Source organism: Cydia amplana, chromosome 21 (assembly GCF_948474715.1).
Source record: "Cydia amplana chromosome 21, ilCydAmpl1.1, whole genome shotgun sequence".
Classification (NCBI taxonomy): Eukaryota; Metazoa; Arthropoda; class Insecta; order Lepidoptera; family Tortricidae; genus Cydia; species Cydia amplana.
The window spans coordinates 3,118,566-3,146,036 of record NC_086089.1 but is presented as its reverse complement, the minus strand read 5'-3'; the positions used below and the strand labels follow the sequence as shown (position 1 = coordinate 3,146,036).

The 27,471-nt window shown below is 41.4% G+C and overlaps 2 protein-coding genes across 2 annotated transcripts; one reads left to right on the top strand and one right to left on the bottom strand.

Annotated features, from left to right (window-relative positions):
• The first annotated feature begins 646 nt into the window (after positions 1 to 646).
• Positions 647 to 6,308, top strand: LOC134657846 (V-type proton ATPase subunit G). The gene is made up of 4 exons (XM_063513424.1): positions 647 to 806; positions 2,482 to 2,582; positions 3,919 to 4,017; positions 5,833 to 6,308. The coding sequence occupies exons 1-4, from the start codon at positions 725 to 727 to the stop codon at positions 5,902 to 5,904; spliced, it is 354 nt and encodes a 117-aa protein (XP_063369494.1). The 5' UTR covers positions 647 to 724; the 3' UTR covers positions 5,905 to 6,308.
• LOC134657839 (trypsin-7-like) lies at positions 6,276 to 27,471 on the bottom strand. Its single transcript, XM_063513416.1, has 10 exons — positions 27,435 to 27,471; positions 26,453 to 26,528; positions 26,037 to 26,134; positions 13,285 to 13,392; positions 12,406 to 12,682; positions 11,671 to 11,947; positions 11,425 to 11,513; positions 10,335 to 10,398; positions 7,862 to 8,019; positions 6,276 to 6,358 (listed from the first exon to the last, which is right to left on the bottom strand). The coding sequence occupies exons 3-10, from the start codon at positions 26,125 to 26,127 to the stop codon at positions 6,319 to 6,321; spliced, it is 1,104 nt and encodes a 367-aa protein (XP_063369486.1). The 5' UTR covers positions 26,128 to 26,134; positions 26,453 to 26,528; positions 27,435 to 27,471; the 3' UTR covers positions 6,276 to 6,318.

Below are 27,471 nucleotides of genomic sequence, written 5' to 3'. Positions count from 1 at the left end.
TTATAAAATGCTGGAAATAAATACTTTAATGTAGCCTCGTTTCTCCGTCAAACACGAAGTATTATTTTACGCGCGTTATTTTGTATAGTTGATAAGGTAGAATATACCCTTTTATGTTCATGATAGAGTTCATTATTGTATGTACTTTTTTGAAATTTTTGACAGCGTTGACCTTGAGCTATATAGTCTATGGTTGCACAAAGTTATACTCATGTTATACTATAAAATAAATTGAAAACAATAATTAATATTTAAATTATGAAAAGATTACCTCATATTTATTAGAATAATTAATTCCTAATCTACTTATTTTATTTTCTGCTTATAATTTAATTAAGCCAAAGTAATGCCATCTAGTAGGAAATTAGCAAACAGTATCATGCTTGGTTCATTACACGCAAGAAAAACTATTTTAATAACGTTTGTTTTTGGCAAATATCGTTACGTTAACCATTATTTTACAACACACGCTGTAAGTTTTTATTTTGAATACTATAGTTCTTAGTCATTTGTAAACAATTATTGTTTTAAAAGTTAAATGCAAGGTGGAAACCGTTCCATTTTACTCATACATTACGAAGCACGAGCCGCTGACAGCGCCAATCGTGACAACATGGTGTAACTAAAGCAATCATATGACTTTCGTCACATCTCCGTTCTGCGCTTATTGATTCTCATCTTGGTCTTGATTCTTACTCGACATAGTTTTTGTGTATCGGCAGAAATGGCGAGTCAAACCCAGGGGATCCAGCAATTGTTGGCTGCTGAGAAGAGGGCGGCCGAGAAAGTCTCAGAGGCGAGAAAGCGTAAGTCAAATTACTCATATTGTCTAATTTTACTACGTATTTGGGGTTGAACTCTGCGTCTCCGCCTTAGTATGTATAGATAGATACATATATCTATAGTCTTGTTACTAATTACTGGTGTTTAATATCCTGAACGTGCGTAATTTGTATCATTACGAGGTTTTAGCGTATACTGGATCGTTGTATTAAATTTGATCACATGATTTCGTTCAACATCAAGTTTATCAAGATTCTAGTAATATGACCCTGAGTAATAGTACTGCTAGATAACGATTTGCTTGTCGCCAGAAACTAAAATAGTCCGAAATACTATAAAATGTAATACTTTTTTGAATAATTAGACCCCTTTTGTTAGACTTGAATTTGTAAATCCCATTTTAAGTCTTAATATCTTGACGTAAGAACCATTATGCCATGAATACTGCTACTATTTGCTGAGGAACACAAATGAACAACAATCTCTTGTAATGTAGGATATTTGTATGGATATTTCATTTCATATAACTGAGAACTTACCTACAAGTAAATGAAATGAAATGTGCAAGCAATTTCTTAAATCACATTTATGTAATCGTACAGTCAGCAGCAAAAGTTACTAAGCGTGCGAGGTGTTCAAAATTACCTTGACACGCTCTAATTCTCTTAACAATAAAGTTGCGTCAAGATCATTTTGAACACCTGGTTCGCTTAGCAATTTCTGCTGCTGACTGTACATGTATTATCATTTATGTATTATGTAGAGCGTTAGAAGGGTATAGTTTTATTTGAAGACTGTGATCTCAAAGCTAGAAATAACTAGAAATTGCATTTTGTCATAGAAAAACATGTTTAGTACTTGGAAGAATTTCTCAATAGCAAATTTTTCAGCGACTTGTCAACAGTTGCAGCCTGTATTTTTCAGTTCTTTTTATGTTCCATTTGTTAGAAAGAAACTTCCACTTTTATGTAAAATTCTATGGTTTTTATGAAACATCCCACTCTCCATTGAAATTTCTTACAAGAGATGGCTTTTTTTACAAATTACAAGTTTTGGTGAATATAGCCTTGCAGTAAGTGCATATTTATATTAACTCGGTTATTCATTACAGAAAATGGGTTCATTGAACTAAATGAATGTTTTGGGAACTGGCTTCTACTGACTGATGTTTTGTAGACTTGAGAAAGTTTTCCATATTATATTTTCCATTTTTATATTCCAACACATATTTTGGGAATTGCACTATGTTACTCTATAATCTCTATATGGATATTTATCACCATTGGGTTTGAAATCAATAATTTATGTGACAAAGTGCTTACTGCCGTATTCGAACTTCAAGATATTCACAAGAGACAACACATACTAGATCCATTCTAGATACGTTATAGTTTAGATTTCAACTAGTTCTCTTTTGCAGCGCAATTCGGGCAACCAATGTCACTTTTACGATAGATTGAGTTAGATATCTATTAGATGTGAATTGGATCTCTAAGTCATATTTTGTGGAAATCGTTCAAGAGTATCTCCAGAATCGCGCAAATGTCAAATTTGACAGGTTAGATCTTAAACATATCGTTATCGTATCTTGGCGATGTCTAAAACATATCTAACAGATGTCTATTTCAAAATCCAAATCGGGCCCTAAGTTTCTGGATTTCACCACATTTGACCGTGACATTTCATAATTGTTTACAGGAAAAGCGAAACGCCTAAAGCAGGCCAAGGATGAGGCCCAGGATGAGGTGGAGAAGTACAGGCAGGAACGGGAGAGGCAGTTCAAAGAGTTTGAGGCCAAGGTGAGGAACATCGCTTTATACTACTGTATACTAGTGACCCGCCCCGGCTTCGCATGGGTTGTCAAACTATACATAAACCTTCCTCTTGAATCACTCTATTAAAAAAACAGCATCAAAATCCGTTGCGTAGTTTTAAAGATCTAAGCATACATAGGGACAGACAGACAGCAGGAAGCAACTTTGTTTTATACTATGTAGTGATGAATTTACTACTACATGTCCTTGTTTGTAACCAAACCTTGTAAGTAAATTTCGACTGCTTCCTGGTGAAGTGATGCAGCTGAAATATAGTAAACTTATACTTATAATTGAAGATATGGTGCCATTGCCATCAGGTTTATTTGACGATGGAAACCTAATGCGGCCAAAGGAACTTTCCATTGTTGTCTTTAAGGGGTACATAGATTACCAGTTCGCCGAACGATATCAGCTTGTTAAACGCAAAAGGTGACAGTTCCGAACAACTGACAGGCTGATATCGTCCGGCAAACTGGTAATCTGTGGGCACCTTAAGCCACAAAATGATCCCGACTCAGCCGTTACTACTTTACTACTAAATTAACTAAGGCCTAAGGGCCGGTCCCATAAGCATTACAAATATTTTCTACAAAGCTTGGTACTGAACTCAATATAGAATTAAGAATTAGACATTTTCTTTGCATCTGTAACATTGAAAACCATCCCCTTTGTAACAAAACTTAAACTAAGACATATAAGACATAGGGTAATTCGCCAGTAACTGGCCACCCTAAACTAAAAAAAAACCGGCCAAGTGCGAGTCGGACTCGCGCACGGAGGGTTCCGCACCATCAACAGAAAACAAGCAAAAAAAACGGTCACCCATCCAAGTACTGACCCCGCCCGACGTTGCTTAACTTCGGTCAAAAATCACGTTTGTTGTATGGGAGCCCCACTTAAATCTTTATTTTATTCTGTTTTTAGTATTTGTTGTTATAGCGGCAACAGAAATACATCATCTGTGAAAATTTCAACTGTCTAGCTATCACGGTTCGTGAGATACAGCCTGGTGACAGACGGACGGACGGACGGACGGACAGCGAAGTCTTAGTAATAGGGTCCCGTTTTTACCCTTTGGGTACGGAACCCTAAAAATGAATTATTTTCACCTATAAACAAAATTAAATTTATTATAAGGTTTCAGTAACTGGCCAGCCTTCAATAACTAGCCACCTTATACTAAAATGAATTCTGTTTATATGTGAATAGAATTCATTTTTAGTTTAGGGTGACTAGTTACTGGCGAATTACCCTATGTCAGGTTTTTAACTGCAAGATAAAATGTAAACGGCCAGACATAACATGTTTATTGTTTCAGCACATGGGCACCCGAGAGGGAGTTGCGGCCAAGATCGACGCCGAGACCCGAGTCAAGATCGACGAGATGAACAAGATGGTCAAGACCCAGCAGGATGCGGTCAGTACCCTCGCTTTAAGGCTTTATAAGGCGGATAAAAAAAAAAAAAAAAAAAAAAAGTTTTGAACTTTGTTTCAAAGTTTGATAGGATTTAATTTTGCGTAATTTCTGACACCCTTAAGCCTTTATAAGGGAAAGGGAATATATTTCCCCTCTTGGTTTTGAACTTTGTTTCAAAGTGATACTGATAGGATTTAATTTTGCATAAGTTCTGACACCCTTAAGCCTTTATAAGGCAAAGGGAATATATTTCCCACATGGTTTTGAACTTTGTTTCAAAGTGATAGGATTTAATTTTGCGTAATTTCTGACACCCTTAAGCCTTTATAAGGCAAAGGGAATATATTTCCCCTCATGGTTTTGAACTTTGTTTCAAAGTGATAGGATTTAATTTTGCGTAATTTCTGACACCCTTAAGCCTTTATAAGGTAAAGGGAATATATTTCCCCTCGTGGTTTTGAACTTTGTTTCAAAGTGATACTGATAGGATTTAATTTTGCATAAGTTCTGACACCCTTAAGCCTTTATAAGGCAAAGGGAATATATTTCCCACATGGTTTTGAACTTTGTTTCAAAGTGATAGGATTTAATTTTGCGTAATTTCTGACACCCTTAAGCCTTTATAAGGTAAAGGGAATATATTTCCCCTCATGGTTTTGAACTTTGTTTCAAAGTGATACTGATAGGATTTAATTTTGCATAAGTTCTGACACCCTTAAGCCTTTATAAGGCAAAGGGAATATAATTATTTCCCACATGGTTTTGAACTTTGTTTCAAAGTGATAGGATTTAATTTTGCATAATTTCTAACACCCTTAAGCCTTTATAAGGTAAAGGGAATATATTTCCCCTCATGGTTTTGAACTTTGTTTCAAAGTGATAGGATTAAATTTAGCATGATTTCTGATTTATGCCTTATAAAGGGTATTAAGGTGGATCAACTTTTTTTGTCGTTATTCTGTCCCGTCAGCCAGGAGACAATAGCATCATTCATTATAGTTACAGAAAATGTTATACTATGTTCTACTAATAAATAAGCTAATTAGATGCCCCATTGTACAACTGCCATAAAAATGTATGTTTGATTATTTTAAAACCAGGATTTAAGAGTGTCCCAGGGGACCGTAACCATCGCAACGAGTGACTAGAAAAAGTTGATAACTATAGTGACCTGGGACCTGTTTCACCATGTTGACATATGTCGCCTGACATTGACAACTCATTGTACATTGCTGTTCCAACAAGTTACTAATTTGCTTTATTAACACGACAGCAAAACTTCCCTAAAAGCATCGAATTTTTAAGGCCCTACACTACCGTCATTTGAGCGTCAGCGTCCAGACAACTCTATGGCTGCTGCTTGACGCAACGTTGGCGCAACTGCGCAGGGACGCCATTTACCATAGCGCTGACTAGACGCCAACGCTCAAGACACTTAAGTGTAAGGCCTGAGTGGAAGCTCGAAGCGGAGCGTTCGGCGGGGCGTGCAGCGTGGCGTCGAGCTCACAAGTAATTTCAGCAGCGTGCACTAAGGCCGCTCGTATACGCTTGCATTTGTTTAACATGGACGCCGCATGCCCCGCCCCGTTGCACGTCCAACTCGAGCGTCCACTCAGGCCACTAAGTGTAAGGCCTGAGTGGACGCTCGATACTGCTGAAATTACTTGTGAGCCCGACGCCACGCTGCACGCCCTGCCGAACGCTCCGCTTCGAGCGTCCACTCAGGCCTTACACTAAGTAGTGTGGGGTGGCCCTTAGTGCTCTTGAGTATATTTCAAAGCCTCGCATACTCATCATCTATGTTTTTATTTCCAGGTGATCCAAGATATCCTAAGCCTGGTGTACGACATTAAGCCCGAGCTGCACGTGAACTACCGCGCTAAGTAATAGGCTAGCCGTTCTACGTTAAATTATCGCATAAATTATAATTACTACGCGAGCGCCAACCAGTTACCCGCCATTTTCCTAACAGCTGTCACAGATAGCCGCCATCTTATCCGACAGCTGTCACTGTCAGCCGCCATCTTGAAAATGAAAGCGTCAAAATGGCCGCCGCTGTATATACAACGCTTGGGTTTACGTATTTAATAATATTGAAGTTTAGTATTTGGAATCAGCTCGATATCATTCCATGAAATATATTCGGAGATCCGCTACGAACTTCCCATGTATGTTCAATGTTGTATGTTATTTAGAAATATATAATGTTAAAATATGTGGATTTTTGATTTTTGTGTAGTGGAATGGAAACTGGCCTGTACAGTATTAGAGCAAATATATTGATTTACGTTAATTATTGTTTCATTGCATGTCGTTCATCCAGCCGTGGACGAGCTCGTCGCTGTAAAAGAAGAACAAATATCAAACGGGGTTGGCAACTGTCATAAGTTTGCATAGATGGTGCCATCCTAGCTAGCCCCTTTTTCTATGAGATTTGGCTTAAAGGGCTGGCATCCAGGGCATTAAAAAAACAAAAAAAAAACACAATTCTAGGGAGTGACAGGACAAGCTAGTCAAGCTATGATGGCGCCATCTGCTAAATACTTCGACCGGCCAACCTCATTTATACTACAGTCAACATCAGAACTGAAAATTAAAACTACATTTTTTGGAGTCAGAATGAACTATCTGCAGTGACAATGTGTGGCAACGACGTTTTCACAGGAATTTGAGGCCTTGGCCACACTATCGGTACATAGTTAATTACTTTAATTAGTTAGCTTGGACGGACTCTGAACTGAACATTTATTAACCTTTTCGACGCCGTGTCAAACACAAAAGCTGTCACGCTGACGCCACGTCACCGAAGTGTCAAAACTGAAATTGAACTTTAAATGCATATGCACGTAGGTCTATGTTGCTCTGTGGTATGTGACCGATTAATCGGTCTTTGGCGTTCAACCTACGGTGCAGATATATCGGTCATTGGCGTCCAAAAGGTTAAGTTGTGGGCATTGGCTATTTAACCTTTAAAAGTTCTCATAGTAAGACTGACGGTCCTACCTACAGTACTTATTAAGTTACATAAAATACATAAAGTTTCGTTCAATTTTCACCCAAACCAAAAGCAACTCTATTTCTAACACTATAGGTTCAAATTTCAATAGCAAATTTTGGATTTGTTTCTCGTATGGCGGGCCGTATGAGTCCTTGTCTTACTAAGAATAAGAATTGTTTATGGCCCACATACATGAAAATAAAATAGAATTAGTTACTGCAGTAGGTAGGTACAGTGAGCTGTGAAATTGTATAGAGAAATTATGAATGAATTCATTGATATTGTCGCCATGCACTTTTGCAGCTGATATTACATATTGTACCCCTAAGTTAAATATACCAACACTCCTAACACATTCACTGCCAGACAAAAAACGGCGCACTACCCCAGAAACCGGTCGTCTATAGCTGCGTACAAAACAACCCGCTGGGCGGGTTGTCTGGCATCTGAGCAAAGTTCACGAGCGCGCACCAGGTGGGTTCCTGGTAGTGAATGTGCTAATGAGCGTTTTCCAAAAAAATGTACATTTCATTCATGTCTTCAAAATATTGACTTCTTAGGCTCATTTTACCTAGAATCATTTGTACTTTCACGCCTCATACATGAAAAAATGTGTCCCAAGATTTCCTTTCCAGATCGTCACATTTTTGTATGAATATTTTTTTATTTGTATGAACGTGACGCACTGGAAAAATATTTTTTCATACAAAATTTTGGGACACATTTTTTCATGTATGAGGCGGGAATGTACAAATGGTTCTGAGTAAAATGAGCCCATGAAGTCAATATTTTGAAGACATGAATGAATAGGTACATTTTTTTTTGGAAAACGCTCTAATACATCACCTCTTTCGCCGAATGGTAGGGATGCCATCCAGCCATTCCGCGGCGGCGCCCGTGCTGGCGAACACCGCTGGCTTGTCGGCCTCGTCGCACCGCTTGGCCGAGAACGACAGGATGCCGATCAGCTCGCCGTCCATGATGGCGGGGCCGCCGGCGTCATGCTGCAACAGGTGTCTCTTAACTTAGTATTTGTGAATCTTATTGCAAAGGCATAAAGTTCATCGATGGTCAATTTAACTCTGCTCTGACCGCTAAAGATGTCAACTAACACGCGCGGCTACAGCCTAAATGTCAACCTTCTTGCATTCCAAGAATGTAGGATACGTTGATACGACGTAAGTTCCATAGGATAATCTATATATATAAATGCAAGTGTCCTGACTGACTGACTGACTGACTGACTGACTGATTCATCAACGCAGAGCCGAAACTACAAAAGCTAGAAAGTAGAAATTTGGACACGAGGTTGCATTTGTAAAGTGTACAAGAGATAAGAAGCGATTTTGAAAAATTCAACCCCTAAGGGGGTTAAAAAGGGGATGAAAGGTTGTATGGGGTTCAAGTTTTAGTTTAAGCTAGGAATTTGAAACTTTGTGAAAATGTATTATATTAAAAAACAAGAAAACTAATTTCAGCGTTTTTGAAAATTCATCCCCCAAGGTGGTGAAAAAGGGGTTGAAAGTTTGTATGGAGATCAAATATTTTTGTGAGTGTGGGACTTGAAACTTAGTATATGGGTATATTATTATAAGACAGGAAAAGTAATTTCAGCGTTTTTAAAAATTCATCCCCTAACTGGGTTAAAAAGGGGTTGAAAGTTTGAATCCATTACAAATGCGTTGAAACTTCTTAGAAAGGCATAATAGCCGATTACAAAACAAAGTAATTGCGACGTTTTAGGAAATTCAACCCCTAAGGGGGTAAAAAAGGGGATGAAACTTTGTCTTGGGGTGCAAATTTTATTTTAAGCTAGGACCTTGAAACTTTGCGAAAAGGTATTAAATTAAAAAACAAGAAAACTAATTTCAGCGTTTTTAAGAATTCATCCCCCGAGGTGGTGAAAAAGGGGTTGAAAGTTTGTACGGAGATCAAATATTATTGAGGGTGCGGGACTTGAGTCTTTGTATAAAGCCATATTATTAGAACTCAAGAAAAGTAATTTCAGCGTTTTTTAAAATTAATTCCTTAAAAGGGTTAAAAAGGGGATGAAAGGTTGTATGGGGTTCAAGATTTATTTTAAGCTAGGAATTTGAAACTTTGTGAAAATATATTATATAAAAAAATAAGAAAACTAATTTCAGCGTTTTCGAAAATTCATCCCCCAAGGTGGTGAAAAAGGGGTTGAATGTTTGTATGGAGATCAAATATTTTTGTGAGTGTGGGACTTGAATCTTTGTATAAAGCCGTATTATTAGAACTCAAGAAAAATAATTTCAGCGTTTTAAAAAATTCACCCACCAAGGTGGTGAAAAAGGGGTTGAAAGTTTGTATGGAGATCAAATATTTTTGAACGTGCGGGACTTGAATCTTTGTATAAAGCCGTATTATTAGAACTCAAGAAAAATAATTTCAGCGTTTTTAAAAATTCATCCCCTAAGGTGGTTAAAAAGGGGTTGAAAGTTTGTATGGAGATCAAATATTTTTAAAAGTGCGGGACTTGAATCTTTGTATAAAGCCATATTATTAGAACTCAAGAAAAATAATTTCAGCGTTTTTAAAAATTCATCCCTCAAGGTGGTGGAAAAGGGGTTGAAAGTTTGTATGGAGATCAAATGTTTTTAAGAGTGCGGGACTTGAATCTTTGTATAAAGTCTTATTATTAGAATTCAAGAACAATAATTACAGCATTTTTAAAAATTCATCCCTCAAGGTGGTGAAAAAGGGGTTGAAAGTTTGTATGCAGATCAAATATTTTTGAGAGTGCGGGACTTGAATCTTTGTATAAAGCCATATTATTAGAACTTAAGAAAAGTAATTTCAGCGTTTTTTTTTAATTCGTCCCTTTAAGGGTTAAAGTTAAAAAGGGGTTGAAAGATTGTTTAAATTTTATTTTAAGCTAGGAACTTCAAGCTTCGTAAATAGGTAGTTACGTAGTAGGTTTTATTAAATAGTGGACTTGAAAATCTTCTGGGGGTTGAGAGGGATTACTTATCATCGAGAACAATTTTATTCAGTTTGGGGCTTGAAACTTCGTAGCCAGGTTGTGAAAGACAAATCTAATAATTAAGTTGTATAATACTTAACAAATGATTAACCGTCCCTACTGCTATCTTTTGCTGCATAATGTTCTAAGCTAATGTAGAATATATAACCACCAATATACAAATCCACGCGTACGAAGTCGCGGGCAACAGCTAGTTACTTATATTGCGAATTGTGTGTGAATTTGATCTCACTACGCGTGTGACACGTCTCACTCGCACATCACTACTGATTTACATAATTTACGATAGGTATACGTATGTATGCTACTTACGTTACAAACATTCTTGATCTTGCTGATATAGCCAGCGCAGAAGGTGCTAACCGAGACCAGTTCCCTGTAAAACAGTGAATTTAAAATGCTTAGGGTATAGGGTTACCTATTGGTTTTGCATAAGTGAGCCATAGTGTCACTATCATAAGGTACAAATCTGCAGAAAGTCCGTTCCCGATTCGACAAGGAGTTGTCTCAAGCATGTTGTGAAAGCACGGGCATTGCAGTGATTAAAGTTTTCTGTACTAAAGCACAAGAGAGGCAAACATCAAGGGCGCCGGTCACCGATGGACTATAGCCTCGTCCTGCCAATTATACCTATGTGATTCCTAAAGGACATATTTCATTTTTAGCATGTTAATGAATGAAAAGCCTGGATAGGTTGAGGTTATACACTGAAACTTCATGTTGTTGTTTTACTTAAATCGTGAAACAAACGAAAATCAACTCTCTCTTCTTCCTCGCGTTATCCCGGCATTTTTGCCACGGCTCATGGGAGGCTAGGGTCCGCTTGACAAGTGATCCCATGATTTGACGTAGGTACTAGTTTTTACGGAAGCGACTGCCATCTGACCTTCCAACCCAGAGGGGAAACTAGGCCTTATTGGGATTAGTCCGCGGTTTCCTCACGATGTTTTCCTTCAACGAAAAGCAACTGGTAAATATCAAATGATATTTCGTACCGAAAGTCCAATGGTTTCGGTTTGGTGGTCCAATGGTGAATGGTTTCGTTCGTAGTTCCGAAAAACTCATTGGTACGAGCCGGAGTTTGAACTTTGAACCCGCGACCTCCGGATTGAAAGTCGCACGCTCTTACCGCTAGGCCACCAGCGCCCTCATGTTTAAATTTCAACGGCTTTAACTGAATTGAGTGTGGTGGGCAGGACGAGGCTAGGGAGTGGGGCAAAGTTGATGTCGCCGAAGGCCTAGCGTAGTGGAGGAGGGTCATACCTACATTGTATGTACCTAATAATTGCTCTCCGAGGGGGGCAGCTGCCTGCCCTGTTCCTCTGTGGCGACGGACTTGGGAGACAGATAAAATAAATGTGCTATAGAATGGGGATAGACGCGTAATATTTAGTGTGCTTACTTTCCGTAAACGTCGACACAATCTGCCTTGTCGTAAATGGGAAGATCTACTTTCTGGAGCAGCACTGCTCCACCTTTGTCGCCCATGCCCTGGAAATAATAATTCAATACCAGCAACCAATAAATATCACAAAGTCATGTATGTAGAACCGTCATATTAAATTGAAGTTTATTGGGGACCCGTTACAAATGATACAATACACATTGCTGACTAGGTCTCACATTAAAACTTTAAAACTCATCTTACTAGCACCGACCCCCATCCCAAGAACGTAATCGTCTTATCAATGGTCACATCCTTCCTCTTCGAATACTCGATCTTGGACACGTTCAGCGTCGAGAACGTGATGTTCTTATGCAACCTGACGACAGCGTAGTTGAAGGCTAAAGTAGCTGGCTTGTAGTTCGGATGGAAGAAGATCTCGTCGACCCGGAGGACCTCCCCGCCGGCCGTGGCGTTGCTGGAGCCGACGCGGACGGTCAGCATCTTGACATACTCTCGGAAAAAGCGGTTGTTGTATTGGCTGGAATAATATTGAGATCATAGTCAGATGCGGCTCAAGACCCAAATTTAATGGTACATTTTGCTGGGCCTTCTAGTGGCCGACTCATGGATTACAATGGTTTATTGTGGCGCGAGGCCACTCGGACCGTAACGCCGCCCCTGATCTCCCCCTGATCATATTAGTAAGATACAATGCATGTCAATTTGGAAAACTATAATGACGAATGCATTATTTATCTTTGATTATTACAATCATAATTAACTCCGCATGACTAAAAATTGTGACAACTTATTCTTCATTGTAATTCACAATTCAATTTCGAACATTCCGACCGCCAAAATATTGGTTTTAGTGAGTATAACCCACTGGTCCTTTGAGCCGGATATGGTGATCAATCGTGAGATTCGTGAGCTCAATTAATCGGCAGGGCAGTCTAAAACTTATGCTAACAATAAGTTAAAAGGCGATTTACTCACAGTTGCAGACAGTGCGCCGCCGTGAGCACGAGATCAGAGCTGATAATCGCTCCGCCACACCACAATTGGTTGTTCATGAGAACAGCGGCCAGATATGGGTGTTCCTCTATCTTAGCCGTCTCATCCGAGTTGTAGATGCGCCGGTAGCGCGGGTGCAGCGGGGGGATTATGGGGCCTTCCGTTGTTGTTGTGGTGGTTGTTATAGTCGCCATTTCGGTTGTGCTTGTTGTGGCGGTTGATGACTCCAGGAGCGTCGTTCGAGTTGCTGGTGATGACGCTGTAATTTTAAAGCAGTTGAGGGAACGTAAATTCAGCTGCCATACAATCACAACAAGTAAACTAAATAGCGTTCTTTAAGAACCATGAGCAGAGTCAGAGCGTAGCGAGCAGCGGTGTGATCGCTTAGTAAGTTTTTATATGAATTCAAGAGACTGATAGTCTAGTCTAGGGCTAACAAAAATAGGTCGCACAATGTTTGTTGTGAATTCTCGGTTGCTGTCGAACAATGGGATCATGTCTTACATTTTTGCGTTAGGCTGCCTTACTGCAGAGGCAGAATAATGAGCGGAGATGAGAGTAGATCAACCATCATAGCGTCCATAGCATTGATTACAACCTCCTCTCATCTCGGCTAATCTCAGTGGCATAAGCGGAGCTCTAGGCTGGGTCACAATAATTAAGTTTCATCGTTTTATTTGTGAAAAAATAAAATACCTAACTAGAATTTATATTCTAGTTAATGTCACGGTTGGGGTGTCACGGTTATCCGTGTGACCCCAACCCCCTGACCCTAAAGCTGGATTTTCCATCGCTCAGCAGACCGGCAGCCACCTACTAGCACCATGCACCTACTTGTAAATGGTAGGTATGTCTACTCACTGCTCTCACTGGAGGGTTCCGATTCCTTCGACTCGCTTCTTCTCGCCATCGCCTCACCGGGAATACCCGCGTATTGCCATGCCCGACGCGACAACACTTGGGGATCCACTGAAACATGATTATAACTAATCTGTAAAACCCTAGTTGCAATACAACCATATCGCGGCTATAAAGGCCCATTTACACGATACAAGATTCTTGAACAAAAATCTGCAATAATTGTATGCAAGTTTTGCCATTCAATAATTGAATTCAAGAATTGAATCAAAGTGTTTACACCTGAGCAATAACCAAAATCTTGAATGAAATTATTGTATACAATTCTTGACAGTCAATTTTCTTGACCGTATCTTGTTTACATCACGGACATTTATTGCACGGCAATATTTGCTTGCAAGTATTGACACGTCTAAACTTTGAGTTGAATCAACTATGGCGTATTGAAGCAAGAATTGAACCGATTTGCATTGGCAGATTTTCATTCAATATTGAACGTTCGCTGAGGGTAGCACGATGAGCAAAAATAATTTCAAATTTGGTAGTTCGGAGATAATTAAATTAATAGAAATTTATAGAGGTCACGAATGTCTCTGGGACACAGAAAATAAAAACTATAAAAACCGTGAGGCTCGTGACGCTGCCCTTGCAGCTTTTTCTAAAGAATTCGGGGTAGAAGGTTTCGGTCCAAAAGAGATAATGAAAAAACTAAAGGGCATAAGGACGCAATATCAAGCTGAAAAAAAGAAAGTGAAGAGTTCAATGGGTACTGGTTCCGGCTGTGCTGATATTTATAAGCCAAAACTTGTGTGGTATAATTTGATGGACGGATTCTTATTCTGCAGCTGTCGCAATTCTTGGCCGTCAGAATGCACGGAGGGGGCTTTAAAATTGAGCTGTAGCCGCGGGCGTCAGTTAACGTATTTGGCGGTCAAGGGGAGGAAATCTCGACTTTGGCCGGATCATAATTATCATATATAGCATGCCTAATCAAATGCAGCAAGTCGAGATGTGTAGGGCACGTAACGCAAGGGAGCAGTAGCTGTGTGGACTACGCATGTGGACCATTGTGATGTAGTGTTTATGAATAGATAATAATTAGATTGAATGGGGAAGAGGCTATATGGTTCTTTACATTTCGATCGATCCGCACATTGGTCCAGTGGAGGCTATCTAATGGACACAGTTATTAATGAGATCGCATTATCATTTTGCTCTCTCTAACTTATAGTTGCATAGTCCCTTATTGGTCTACGGTGGATCAAAATATGAACCGGACGTAACAACTAGGTATGTAGGTATAGGTATGTACAACCTACTTTCCTAAATTGTTAAATGTTACGATTGTACCATGCACTTACACACAGACAGACAAACATACGGGATGCCATTCTATTTCGACCTTTAGTTCTTCATCATAAGCTATCATTCATACTGTTCATGATTATTCAAGTATGATAATGTGACGATTTAATTAGAACTTAATAAGTCTTGTCCGTTATTAAAACTGAAGGCAGGAAGGAAGTGCGAAATTGTTTTTCACCTACAAATTGCGAACTAGATCACTACACTCAACTTAATTAAAATAGGTCACTATTTCACCTCCTGAGCGTCGTTGCGGGGAGGTGGGGCCGTGGCCTTATCAGGCACGGGTCCTCGCTTCACTTAGGTTTAGGTACTAATATATAGTTATTTAAGTATTTTCTTGCCTCGTTTTCATTGCAATAGAGTGTAACTACTGTTGGCAACACCAAGTCTACCCCACCCGCATAGTGCATAAAAACCGGTGCAAGCCGTTGCTCCGAACATTTTGCCTTCGGCCGCCGTCGTGTTCGAGTGAGCTATTTTGGGTATCGTTCCATTTTCTAATTTATGTTTCTTTATGCAATATAAAATGCGTGATTTGTTCCTTTGCTTATGTGATATTTAATAAAAAGTTTAATAAAATTATTGTGATTAGTTATTCTGATTGTTTGGTTCTAAAATCCACCCTGAGACCTTAAATCAGAAGTTGGATAAAGAACGTTGCAGCCCACATAAAAAGGAACAAATTTTGAATTTGACTACTTTTATGGTGTATTAATGTCATTTTTATGTGTAGTTTACGATATAATTCCGGTTACGTGAGGGTAATCTTTAAAAGCATTCCGTTACATTGCTTTTAGTGTTCGATTTTGCGTTACCGTTAGTGTTCGATTTTGCGTTACCGTTAGTGTTCGATTTTGCGTTACCGTTAGTGTTCAATTTTGCGTTACCGTTAGTGTTCGATTTTGCGTTACCGTATTGCTTATTGTAGGTAGTAAATTAGTGTTTTATTTCGGCAAATCATTATCAATCGTAGTTTTGTCTTTGATATTGTTTGTGTGCGGTTGCCAAAAATGTGTTTATTTAAATTGATTGTTGATTAGACGAATTAGACCGTCTAGTATTCATTTGTGGTTTGCGTTTTAAGTTATTAAAGGTTAATTCCTGCGACGTTGAGGAAGTTACGGGATGTCGCGAAGTAGATCGCGTATTCGTATGACTAGTAGTTCCCGAAATGGCTCACGCGTCCGTTCTCGGCACCGATTGCAATCTGACTCTCGGGAACGCGATTATTCGGGTACTAGGCGTTCCAGATCGCGTTACCGTCGTGATTTCTCGCGTGTTCGATCGCGTTACCGGTCTCGGAGTGCGCATCATAGCAGGACCTCGCCGTCTTATCGGTATTCGCGTAGCAGGTCTCCGGACGATCATAATAGACCTCCAAGACGTTTGCGTAGTAGTTCCCACGCTGGTAACAGTTCTCGTGCACGTAGGCGCAAACGATCCGAAAGCAAATCGCCTCAGCGACGTTATCGGGAACGCGTTTCAAGAAAGTCGCATACTCGCGTAGTTGCCAACGCGCCTTCAGTAGTAAATGGTTCTAATACAGGTCTATCATTTACACCTCCACTACCGCCCGACAATGCCAACGTACCAAAGCCTTGTATTAGTGCGGATCGCGATACTACACAAGATTCGAGTGCGGTACTACCCGGCGCGTCTCACATCGCACAAGCTCTGGTAGAAGCGATTAAATCCGTGCAACCTACGAGATCACATAAATATTTTGTTTCCAATTTTGACCCTACGATCCATAATATTAATTCTTGGTGCCAAGAAGTAGAACGTGCCCGGGAAGCCAACGACTGGAGCGATTACGAGTGTTTGTCTCGCGTTGCTGGGTGTCTGAAAGGTGACGCTAAAGTATGGTTAACGGAGTGGGTAACGAATGACCGAACGTGGTCTAATTTTAAGACTGAATTCGTCCCTCTGTGCCCTACTACGTTAGATTTCGCGAATATTTTATTCGACGCGATGAAAACTACTTCTGATTCTTATTCGACTTATGCTGAATACGCGCGCCGTACGCTGTTAAGACTAAAGGTGGTGCAGGGCCTGAGTGACGAGTTAAGGACGCATATCGTAATCCGGGGAATAGACAATCCTCAGCTGCGAGCTGCGGCAGCGAATGCGTCTTTAACTGCAGACAAATTAGTGTCATTTCTCTCAATTTATGTTAAGCCTAGTCGCAACAAAAATAACAACCGTTCTCAAAATTCTTCTGCTGCGAACAGTAAACGACCTTCTCAGAATGTCACTAATCGTAATGAGCCTAAATGCTACAATTGTAATCAAAGGGGACACTTAAGTCGTAATTGTCCTAAAAAACCTAATCAGTCCTCAAACTCTGCTCCACCTTCAAAACCAGATAGCCAGGCTAATAAAAGTAATTGCGCTTTCTGTAAAAAACCCGGACATGTCGAAAGTAATTGCTTCGCAAAAGCACGGTCCGAGTCGCGTAATCAAAAGAAGATCAACTTGTGTATTGAGCGGTCTATTCCCAATAACGACATTATTACAGCCGTAGTTCAGGGAATACCAATGGACGTTCTCATTGACAGTGGTGCAATAAATGTGTCTCTAATTTCGTCATCCGCCTTAAAACACCTTCCGTGTCAGACCAAGCGTAGGCATTACTCATTAAAAGGTCTAAGCAAAGAGAACATTGTCTCTGACTCTTATGTTACTGTAACTTTAGAGTTCCCTGAAATCTCTATAGAAGCTGATTTGGCAGTCGTGCCTTCTTGTTATATGAGCACCCCAGTCATAGTCGGTACGGACATTCTTAATCGCGATGGCATTATGTATGTTAGGACAAAGCGTGAACAATGTTTAACCCGTGATCCCGAATCGTCAACCTCGGTCCTAACTGTCGAAACGGTTAATAGCGTCGAGATAAAAACCCCTCTTCAAGGTGAAGAACGCGAGTCCTTGATGAGCGTTATAAATGACTTCTCGGAATTTCTCATATTTGGTACTGCTGCATCTACAGTAAAAACCGGTCAAATGGAAATTAAGCTCACTAGCCCCTCGCCAGTCGTATATAGGCCGTATAAACTGTCGTACCAGGAAAAGCTAAAAGTCCGCGAAATCACTAACGATCTATTAGAAAAAGGTGTGATTAGGCGCTCTAAATCACCATATGCGAGCCCTATCCTACTAGTTAAAAAGCGTGATGGTGGGAAGGATAGGCTTTGCGTCGACTATCGCGCCTTAAACAAAGTCACTGAGAAGGAGAGATACCCTCTTCCTTTGATTGATGATCATGTCGATCGCTTGGAGAATTTTAAATACTTCTCCAGCCTCGACATGGCCACTGGGTTCCACCAGATCCCAATCAAAGAGGATTGTATTCATCTCACGGGATTCGTGACACCGGAGGATCACTTTGAATACTTAAAAATGCCGTTCGGGCTCGCTAATGCTCCGATCGTATACCAACGGATTATCAACGACGTCCTCCGTAGCTTCATAGATGCCGGAAACGTACTGGTTTATATTGACGATGTGTTGCTTCTGAGCAATTCTATCTCGGAAGGTATAGATCTGCTACGAAACGTCTTAAAGACTCTTACTGAAGCGGGTTTTTCCATCAATCTGCTGAAGTGTTCATTCCTAGTCACAGAGGTCGAATACCTAGGTAGGTTAGTAAGTCAAGGTCAGGTTAGGCCGAGTCCCCGTAAAGTAGAAGCCCTCTCTAAATCCTCACCACCGCAAAACGTCAAGCAAGTACGCCAGTTTCTTGGCCTTGCTGGATACTTTCGAAGGTACATAGAGGGTTACTCAACTAAGGTTGCCTGCATCGCTCAGCTGACCAAGAAGGGTGCAAAGTTCATCTGGGGGCCCCAGCAAGAAAAGGCGCGACAAGAGGTAATACAACACCTTACTGAACCAGTCCTAGCGATTTTTGACCCCATACTCCCCACGGAGATCCACACAGACGCGAGCAGCGCCGGCTATGGAGCGGTGCTACTGCAAACTCACGCTGATGGTAAAAAGCACGTGATCGCTTACTTCAGCAAGGTGACACAGGGCGCTGAGAGTAAGTATCACTCTTATGAGCTCGAGACACTCGCCGTAGTAAAAGCTCTCCAACACTTCCGGCACTATCTCATAGGTCTCAAGTTCGTGATTGTGACTGACTGCAACGCCCTTAAAGCCACTGAACGTAAGAAGGATCTACTGCCCCGGGTCGCCCGCTGGTGGATTTACCTCCAAGACTTCGACTTTACCATCGAGTACAGGAAGGGAGTTCTGATGCCCCATGCCGATTACCTCAGTCGTAATCCGCCAGTCACGGAGGTAAACCATATCACTAGGCCTCAAAACTGGGCGCAGGTGGCCCAATCTGCAGATGCTGAAACTCAGGAACTTCTGCAAAAGCTACAGGAGGGAAGTCTGGATTCCAGCCGATACATATCCAAAAACGACCTCTTGTACTACCGCTACACAGCGCCGGGTGAAGAACCAAGACTGCTTTGCTACATCCCCAAGGGTCACCGGCTGAGTCTTCTAAGGTTGTTTCACGATGAACACGAGCACATCGGAGCCAACAAGGTACTGGATCTCATCCTGAAACATTTCTGGTTTCCGGGGTTACGACAGTTTGTCACCAAGTACATCTCTCACTGTTTGGTATGTATCTCAAAGAAACGAGTACCACGAGCACCTCTGCAAAACATAACCTCGTGGGAAAAGCCGGAAGTGCCTTTTAACACCGTGCACGCTGACGTCCTGGGACCCCTCGCAGCGTCAGAAGGTTTCAAGTATGTGTTGCTATTGGTGGACTTTACCAAGTTCTGTTTGTTATATCCCATGCAACGCCAGGACACGCCAGAGTTAAAACGAGTAATCACTAACGCCGTGGCATTGTTCGGCGTGCCAAAACTCATGGTAACTGACAAGGGACGCATGTTCGAAGCAAAAGAATTTGTGACCATGATAAACGATCTTGGCTGCGATTTGCATCACATAACTCCTGAGATGCATCATGCAAATGGGCAGGTTGAACGGTACGTACGCACTGTTTTAAACATGATTCGTATTGAAGTGAATCATCGGAATGCGGCTTGCGGGTTGTAGTAAATCAAACACCGAGCCCAGATGACAACTGGTTTATTAAAATAATAACGGGTAGATATACTTGTTATTGAACTACCTACAACATCTTTCCCTTAAAAATAATAAGCATGCAAACTAAACTTATGTATATATAACTAAACTTAAGTAGAACAACACACTCATTCCTCTCCTCTGTGTTTCAAAAGAGAAAAGAAAAAAAAAAAACAAAAGAGAAGAGAGAATAAATAAAAGAAGCGTAGATAATACCTATGACTATATACTTATTTAAGCTATTTAAATGAGTACAAGTAAATTGGTATACCTAAAACAAACTATTGATATCAATACCCATTTTACGAGCTCTGTTACGAGTCAGTGTAGGCTCGTTTGGCTGAGTAGCCTGGGTAGTAGCGCTGGTACACGGGTTCGGAGCCTGCTCGACCGCAGGTGCACACTTTACATCGAGCGGACTCGAACCCTGTCCCGGCGGCTGCGTGGTCGGTGGTGGCGGTGGCCCAACCGGCTCGCACTTAATTAAATGTCTGCGATTACGACGGTATTCCATACCTCTCCGATTTTTTATTAAGTATGACCGAGGAGTACTACATGTTTTTACAATTTTCCCTCTCATTTTATTAGTCACACTAGTGTGGTCCATTATTATTACGTCATCGCCTACATTCAATTTTGCAAGATGCCTACAACGTTTGTCATAGTTTGTTTTTGTTTTATTTTGTTGCTTAATTAGTGCCTTATGACACCGCAGGTTCATATTTACCGGTTCTAACAAACTATGATGTACGGGCAGCCTGCAATTTAACCTTCGACCCATTAACAATTGCGCGGGAGAACCTATGTTTCCACGCGGCGTGTTTCTGTAACTTAACAAATCTAGATAAAAGTCTGTACCACTATTTATTGATTTTGTTAGAATCTTTTTTATAATTTGAACGGCTCTTTCGCTCTTCCCGTTGGATTGAGCGTAGTGGGGTGAAGATGTTATGTGCTCAAATCCCCATTGACCTTTGAAACGATTAAAATCACGACTTGTAAATGTAGTAGCGTTATCTGTGATTATTGTTTGCGGTATCCCATATCTAGCAAAATTCTCTTTCATAACAGCAATTACAGATAACGATGTCATGTTTTTCAACTGAGCCACCTCAATGTAGCCCGAGAAATAATCAACCATAATTAGAAAGTATTGCTTTCTATACTCAAATATATCCATTCCTACTTTACACCACGGCAATTCTGGAATAGGTACTGGTAACATAGGTTCCCTAGCGGGAGCATTCTGACACTCCTGGCAGGCCTCACAGCGCCGCACATACAACTCAATGTCGCGCGTGATGCCCGGCCAGAACAATACCTCTCGCGCGCGGCTCTTGCAGCGGTCAATGCCCTGATGACCGTCATGAATGATTTTTAGCATTTGTTCTCTTAACGCGGCAGGGATGAGAACAAGCTTGTTTTTAAAAATAATATCTGTAATTATTTGTAACTCGTCTTTATATGACCAATAGCATTTTAATTTTTCAATAACATCACGTTTGTTCTGTGGCCAACCCTTATTTATATACTCTTTTAACTGACACAAAGTCTCATCTTTTTCAGTTTCATCCCTTATGAGTTTAAGTTTAGATTGTGACATCTGTATGCTGTCTAGTAATTGATTCACTTGGTAGACAACACATCTACTTATTGAGTCATCATATAAATCTGGAAGAGGCGCGCGCGATAAGGTATCGGGTATATACATATATTTACCAGGTTTATAGCTAACTTTTAAGTCGTACCCCTGCAAACGTAACAACATTCGCTGTAAGCGTACTGGGATAGTGTCTAATGTTTTCTTAAAAATACTTTCTAGTGGTTTATGGTCAGTTTCTACAACAACATTCTTTTGACCATAAATGTACTGATGGTACTTCTCACACGCGAACACAATAGCAAGCATCTCTTTTTCTATTTGCGCATACCTCCTTTGTGTGTCGGTGAGCGTGCGCGACGCGTACTCGACCGGCCGCCCGCCCTGGAGGACCGTGGCGCCCAGCGCCACCGAGCTCGCGTCTACAGACACCACCACGGGCTGCGACGCGTCGAACAGCGTCAACACCGGTGCATTACACACTAAATCTTTTAATTTAACAAACGCCGCGTCGTGCACGGAGTCCCAACACCATACGGATTCTTTTTTAAGCAATCTGGTTAATGGAAAAGTATGTTCCGAATAATTGGGGATAAATTTAGACAAAAAATTAATTGCACCTAAAAATCGTTCAAGTGATTTTTTATCCTGAGGCGCAGGCATATCTTTTATGGCCCTAATCTTCTCGGGATCGGGTCTCATACCGTTTTTATTGAATACGTGGCCTAAGTACGTTACTTCCTCTACACGTAACTTACACTTATCCTTATTAAATTTTAAATTTATTTCCGTTGCTCTTTTTAATAATTTATTAAGCCTTTCGTCATGTTCTTCCTTCGTGCGGCCCCAACAAATAATATCGTCAATAAACGAGTCAACCCCATCTAAATTTTCTAACAGCTGTTTAATCTTAGCATGAAATACTTCCGAAGCACAATTTATTCCATATGGCAAACGAAGGTACTGGTATCTGCCAAATGGCGTGCCAAACGTGCATAAGTCCGCGCTCTCTTCATCCAACTGTACAGCCCAAAACCCCGAACTGGCATCTAAAACTGAAAAGTACCGGGCACCGTGAAGTTTAGCAGCTATTTCGTTAATAGTCGGCAATTGGAAGTGAGCGCGTTGCACGGCGCAGTTGAGCGGGCGGGGATCAAGGCAGATACGAAGTGACCCATTTTTCTTAGCCACGATAACTAACGCATTTACCCATCGCGTGGGATGACTCACTTTACGTATAACTCCTAACTGTACCATTCTATCCAGCTCTTGCCGCAATTTATCATGTAAACCTATCGGTACTTTCCGTGTCGCACTAATAACCGGCTGAATAGTCTCATCCACCACTATGTGGTATCGCCCTGGAAGACATCCTAGCCCTTCAAATAAATTGCTGTATTTAGATACGTCTACAGAATGGATACGTCTAATTAACCCTAGCTCGGTACAACTGTCACGCCCCAGTACGCTTTCAGCATGCTCGTCATCAGCTATTGCAAATTTTAATTTATACACTCGGTTTTTATAATACCAATCCATCATAGCAACACCTTTAATAGGAATAACATCGCGGGAATAAGAAAACAATCTCGTGCTCGGCTCATATACAATATTTTTTAAGTCACAGCCTAAGCGCAAATATCTTTGATAAGATATCATATTTATATCGGCACCACTGTCAAGTTTAAAATTTTCCTCGCCATACTCACTTCTTAGTGTCTCATACCAGTCCTTCGCCGACGAGCTCACCGACGAAACATTAGCAATCACCGGTACAAAAAACGACTCGCACTCATCACCCGATTCGTCGTCACAAACCGCAATGTCGTACACCTTTTTATTATTTACCGATTTACTCACACACATTCGCGCAAAATGCCCATAGCCCTGACACATAAAACACTGCACTCCATTAGCCGGACATTTGCCGGGGTCACAGGTCTGGCCGCACCCCGGACACGGCGCGCGCTGGTGGGCCGGCGACGCCGCGCCGCCGCCCCCGGGCCGGGCGCCCCAGGCGCCGCGACTCGGCCTCCAGCGCCCGCCGGCGCCGCCGCGGGCCCCGCGGCCGGCCCTGCCGCCACGGAGCTGCACGGCGTCCACTTGCGAGGGACCCGCGCTTATTTTGACCGCGTCCAGACTCCGGGAACCGTCACTCGACACCTCATCCGCTTGGCAAATTTTTATCGCCTTATCGAGTGTCAAATCGTCCGTACGAAGCAGCCGGTCTCTCACGATAGTGCTCCTTATGCCGCAGACGATACGGTCGCGAATCAAATCCTGTTCTAATGAGGAAAATGCACAGTTTTTTGTTAATAACCTAAGTGCGGTTACGTATTGGCTTATAGTTTCTCCATCTTCTTGGCTGCGAGTAAAAAACTTGTATCTCGCTAAAGTTATGTTCGGTTTCAGACCAAAATATCCATCGAACTTTGTTTGAAGGATTTTTATATCGTCGCGATCCGTCTCTTTGTCGAACTCGAATGTTTGATATGCATTGAACCCCTCGGGTCCAATTAAGTTGATAAGTAAACTAGCCTGAGTCGCAGCGTCTTCTTTAACCACTCCGGATGCCTTAAGAAATAAATTGAATTGTATCTTCCAACTTTGCCACGCGTCAGCCCGGCTGACGGGGCTCCCGTCGGTGTTGAGCTCGGGAGGCGGTCTCGCGTGTTCCATTTTAATCACACTTTAACACCAACACAAGAACTTTTAATATTTTCACTAATAGCCACCAATAACTGTACAAAACCTATTTATTTTTTCACCGCTGCCACCATGTAGTAAATCAAACACCGAGCTCAGATGACAACTGGTTTATTAAAATAATAACGGGTAGATATACTTGTTATTGAACTACCTACAACAGTCTAGTACGCTATGGAAGCTTCAACTCGTCTTGAATATAACCAAGCAAAAGACTACTCAGGCGTCGGCACTTAACCTATTGATAGGAACCGATGCAACTACGCCATTGATTCGAGCTCTGATTCGTGATGTTGCTGTCGAAAGCGGGAGCCCCAACAGAGATGCCATACGTGAAGTATCAAGAAACAGAGCTCGCCAGCTCTTGAGCGAGAACCAGGTCAGACAAGATGAACGGGCTAATAGGCAGCGACAACCACCACGAGAGTTTCAACTTGATGATCTTGTTTTTGTAATAAAACATTCTCAGTCTACAGGAAAACTTGACTCTGGCATGCGGGGGCCCTACAAGGTGGTGGACATCTTGCCAAGCGGACGCTACGGGCTGAGACTACTCAGCGGCAGCCGCGGGAAAAAGACGCAAGCAGCATCACAGTATATGGTGCCTTGGCGTGGCGAGTGGTGCCCCGAGACATGCGCTGCCTTTTTCAGCGGTAAGTTTAGACATGTTTGTCATTACCTAACTTGTCTTCTCTTGTAAGGCGTTCGTCGCCTACTGATCATGCGTTCGTCGCTGGTCTAGCTCGTACGTCGAGCTATCCGTTCGTCGGAGTACCCGAACAAGCATACATTTGTTACTGCATTCGGGCATACCACAGGTGGGTATTGATGTACGTCATCGTCTTACCTAATGGTCCTGTGTAGGTGTTCGTCACCTGACGACTGTATACCTACCTACGGTCGTAGCCACGTGTTCGTCACTGTCAAACTCGTAGGTCGAGTTTAACTGTTCGTCAGAAAGGTACCCTGTGTAATGTGAGTGCATTACGTCATTGGGATCTTGCCCCTTACCTCATGGATGCTGCTCTGAACGAGTCTACCGACGTGAACTAGCTGACGTTGACTTGGAAATAAACAAAACAGTAACAGGGCAGTATTTTTCTTAATTTAAATCTTATATGGATTAGCGTTGCTCGAAGTGTTTGTAATTATATTCCTCACGATATGTTTCTTTTGGAGATTTTAAAAGGAAATTAAAACACATGTTACCTAAACAGCTAAAGATTTATTGATAAAACATTACAATAACGTACATGGTTGACGTGGTTGCAATAAAATGTAAGCCTGTGTTATAACGACTGCTCTCTCTAATTGCAGCTGATGACACTGATGACTGCCCAGGTGAAGCTCCGACGGACCTCACACCTGAAGCTGGTACAAGCTGCTCGGAACCGGCTGCCCCTCGGCCTTTGACCATGGATGCGTCGGACATCACCACCAGTCCACCTGAATCCTGCGCGAGCTAAGTACCAGTCTCGCAGCCATCTACTGCGGGCACCACAGGCTCCATCGATGTTACCATAGAGGTCGTGGACGACCTCTAGTCAGGAGAAGCCGTGTTGGCAACACCAAGTCTACCCCACCCGCATAGTGCATAAAAACCGGTGCAAGCCGTTGCTCCGAACATTTTGCCTTCGGCCGCCGTCGTGTTCGAGTGAGCTATTTTGGGTATCGTTCCATTTTCTAATTTATGTTTCTTTATGCAATATAAAATGCGTGATTTGTTCCTTTGCTTATGTGATATTTAATAAAAAGTTTAATAAAATTATTGTGATTAGTTATTCTGATTGTTTGGTTCTAAAATCCACCCTGAGACCTTAAACTACTTATTTCCTCCGGCATATGCAAATGTACACAGTTAAAGGCCAGAATGTACATATACCTGGCGCATTTACACTGGCATGTGGTTTAATTGACGACTTCAATGTTCACTAAGAAGCCAGACTATTTATTTTCGACATTCAAAACGTACAGTCATCGTCGTCCATATTGTCTTCGTCGTGGCCGCCGAGCGCACGCGCCGCCAGCAGGAACATCAGCGCCATCTTGATTTGAACCGCCATTTTGTACCTTAAATATAACGTCATCTTTGTACGTCTGGTTGAAGTTTATTGGCAGCAATGCTAAGTGTTGACGAAGCAAGTTCTCATAAATATAAGGTCTACTGACATTGTTACGTTTGAAACCCGGATCTTGATAAAAATCTTATGAAATAGGTCCAAGAGGTGCAACAAATTAGGTAAATAGGTATCAAATCCTTCAACTACAAAGCGCCTTCAATTACAAAATTTCATTTGTGAGTTACTTTGCGTTACTCTTATTAGGATGGTTCATATCAGTATGATAATTCATATTACATATTATGTGTGTATGGGAATATATACATACCGAGACCCCAGCCCAGGGCTGAAGAACCCACGGGGACAGCAGTCGCCACTCCAAAGAGGGCCAGAACGATGGCGACCTGTGGAGTAGGTAAGTAGGTAAAACCAAAAGTAAAGAAGTGGTAACTATACATCAGTTTTCTTACTAAAACGCGAGACGTCAAGTAGCGGTCATTATCTTCTGCTAGTTGACAATCGATGTTAGGATGTAGCGGCAAACAAAAACTCTAATGCTCGACAATTTTTAGCTAATACTTATTATAACCGGATTAGCCGGAACTATATTTTCAACTCCTTCTGCTTATAATATTAGTTGTAAATTGTTTTAGTACATTTACAACTAATACACATTAATTATTAATTGTTTTAGTACATTTTTCGTCAGTAGCGAAACTCATGCCATCCACTATAATACCTACTGATAGTTCCACTAGGTTTAGACGTTATAGATGTCGACTGCGAAATAACTCGCGTTTTGGTAAGAAAACTGATGTTGCAGTTGCCACTCTTTCTTTATTTATATTTCTCTATGGTAAAACTAAACTACATATTACACAACAAGCCGATTTCCTTGTGTTTTTTTCGACACGCTCACATTCACAAATCGAGGGCCGAGTCAAACCCATTTCAAACATTACTACCCGTACCATGACGAGTCACTGCAGTGTCAAAACTGACGTATAGGTACGCTATCGAGAACGTAATTTACTTTCTATGTACACATCTAGCTCGCACTAATATGCGAGTACGAGCGAGATGCATAGAAAGTAAGTTACGTACGTGCCAAACTGGTGGTAGCCACATAGGATAGGACCCACACTGGGCGCAATAGAGTCACCATCAGATATATCGAAGCGACTCTATTGTCAAGGCGTTAAAATATCTAAACACGCACTCTATATGTTCACTGTTCAGATATTTTTGAGCACCTCGGCCGCTCCGATATATATAATGGCGACTATGCCATAGTATCAAATTCGACTTACCGCGCACTTCATGTTTGTAGGGTTGTGAACTGATAAC

Excerpts from the sequence above, each read along its gene's own strand:
- LOC134657839 (XM_063513416.1), bottom strand. The coding sequence starts at position 26,127 with ATGGCGGTTCAAATCAAGATGGCGCTGATGTTCCTGCTGGCGGCGCGT. Across the intron at positions 13,393-26,036 it reads CAATATGGACGACGATGACT|TGGATCCCCAAGTGTTGTCG; the intron begins GTACGTTTTGAA and ends ATCATGTTTCAG. Across the intron at positions 11,948-12,405 it reads GCGGCGCACTGTCTGCAACT|CCAATACAACAACCGCTTTT; the intron begins GTGAGTAAATCG and ends ATATTATTCCAG.
- LOC134657846 (XM_063513424.1), top strand. The coding sequence starts at position 725 with ATGGCGAGTCAAACCCAGGGGATCCAGCAATTGTTGGCTGCTGAGAAG. Across the intron at positions 807-2,481 it reads AGTCTCAGAGGCGAGAAAGC|GAAAAGCGAAACGCCTAAAG; the intron begins GTAAGTCAAATT and ends AATTGTTTACAG. Across the intron at positions 2,583-3,918 it reads TCAAAGAGTTTGAGGCCAAG|CACATGGGCACCCGAGAGGG; the intron begins GTGAGGAACATC and ends TTATTGTTTCAG.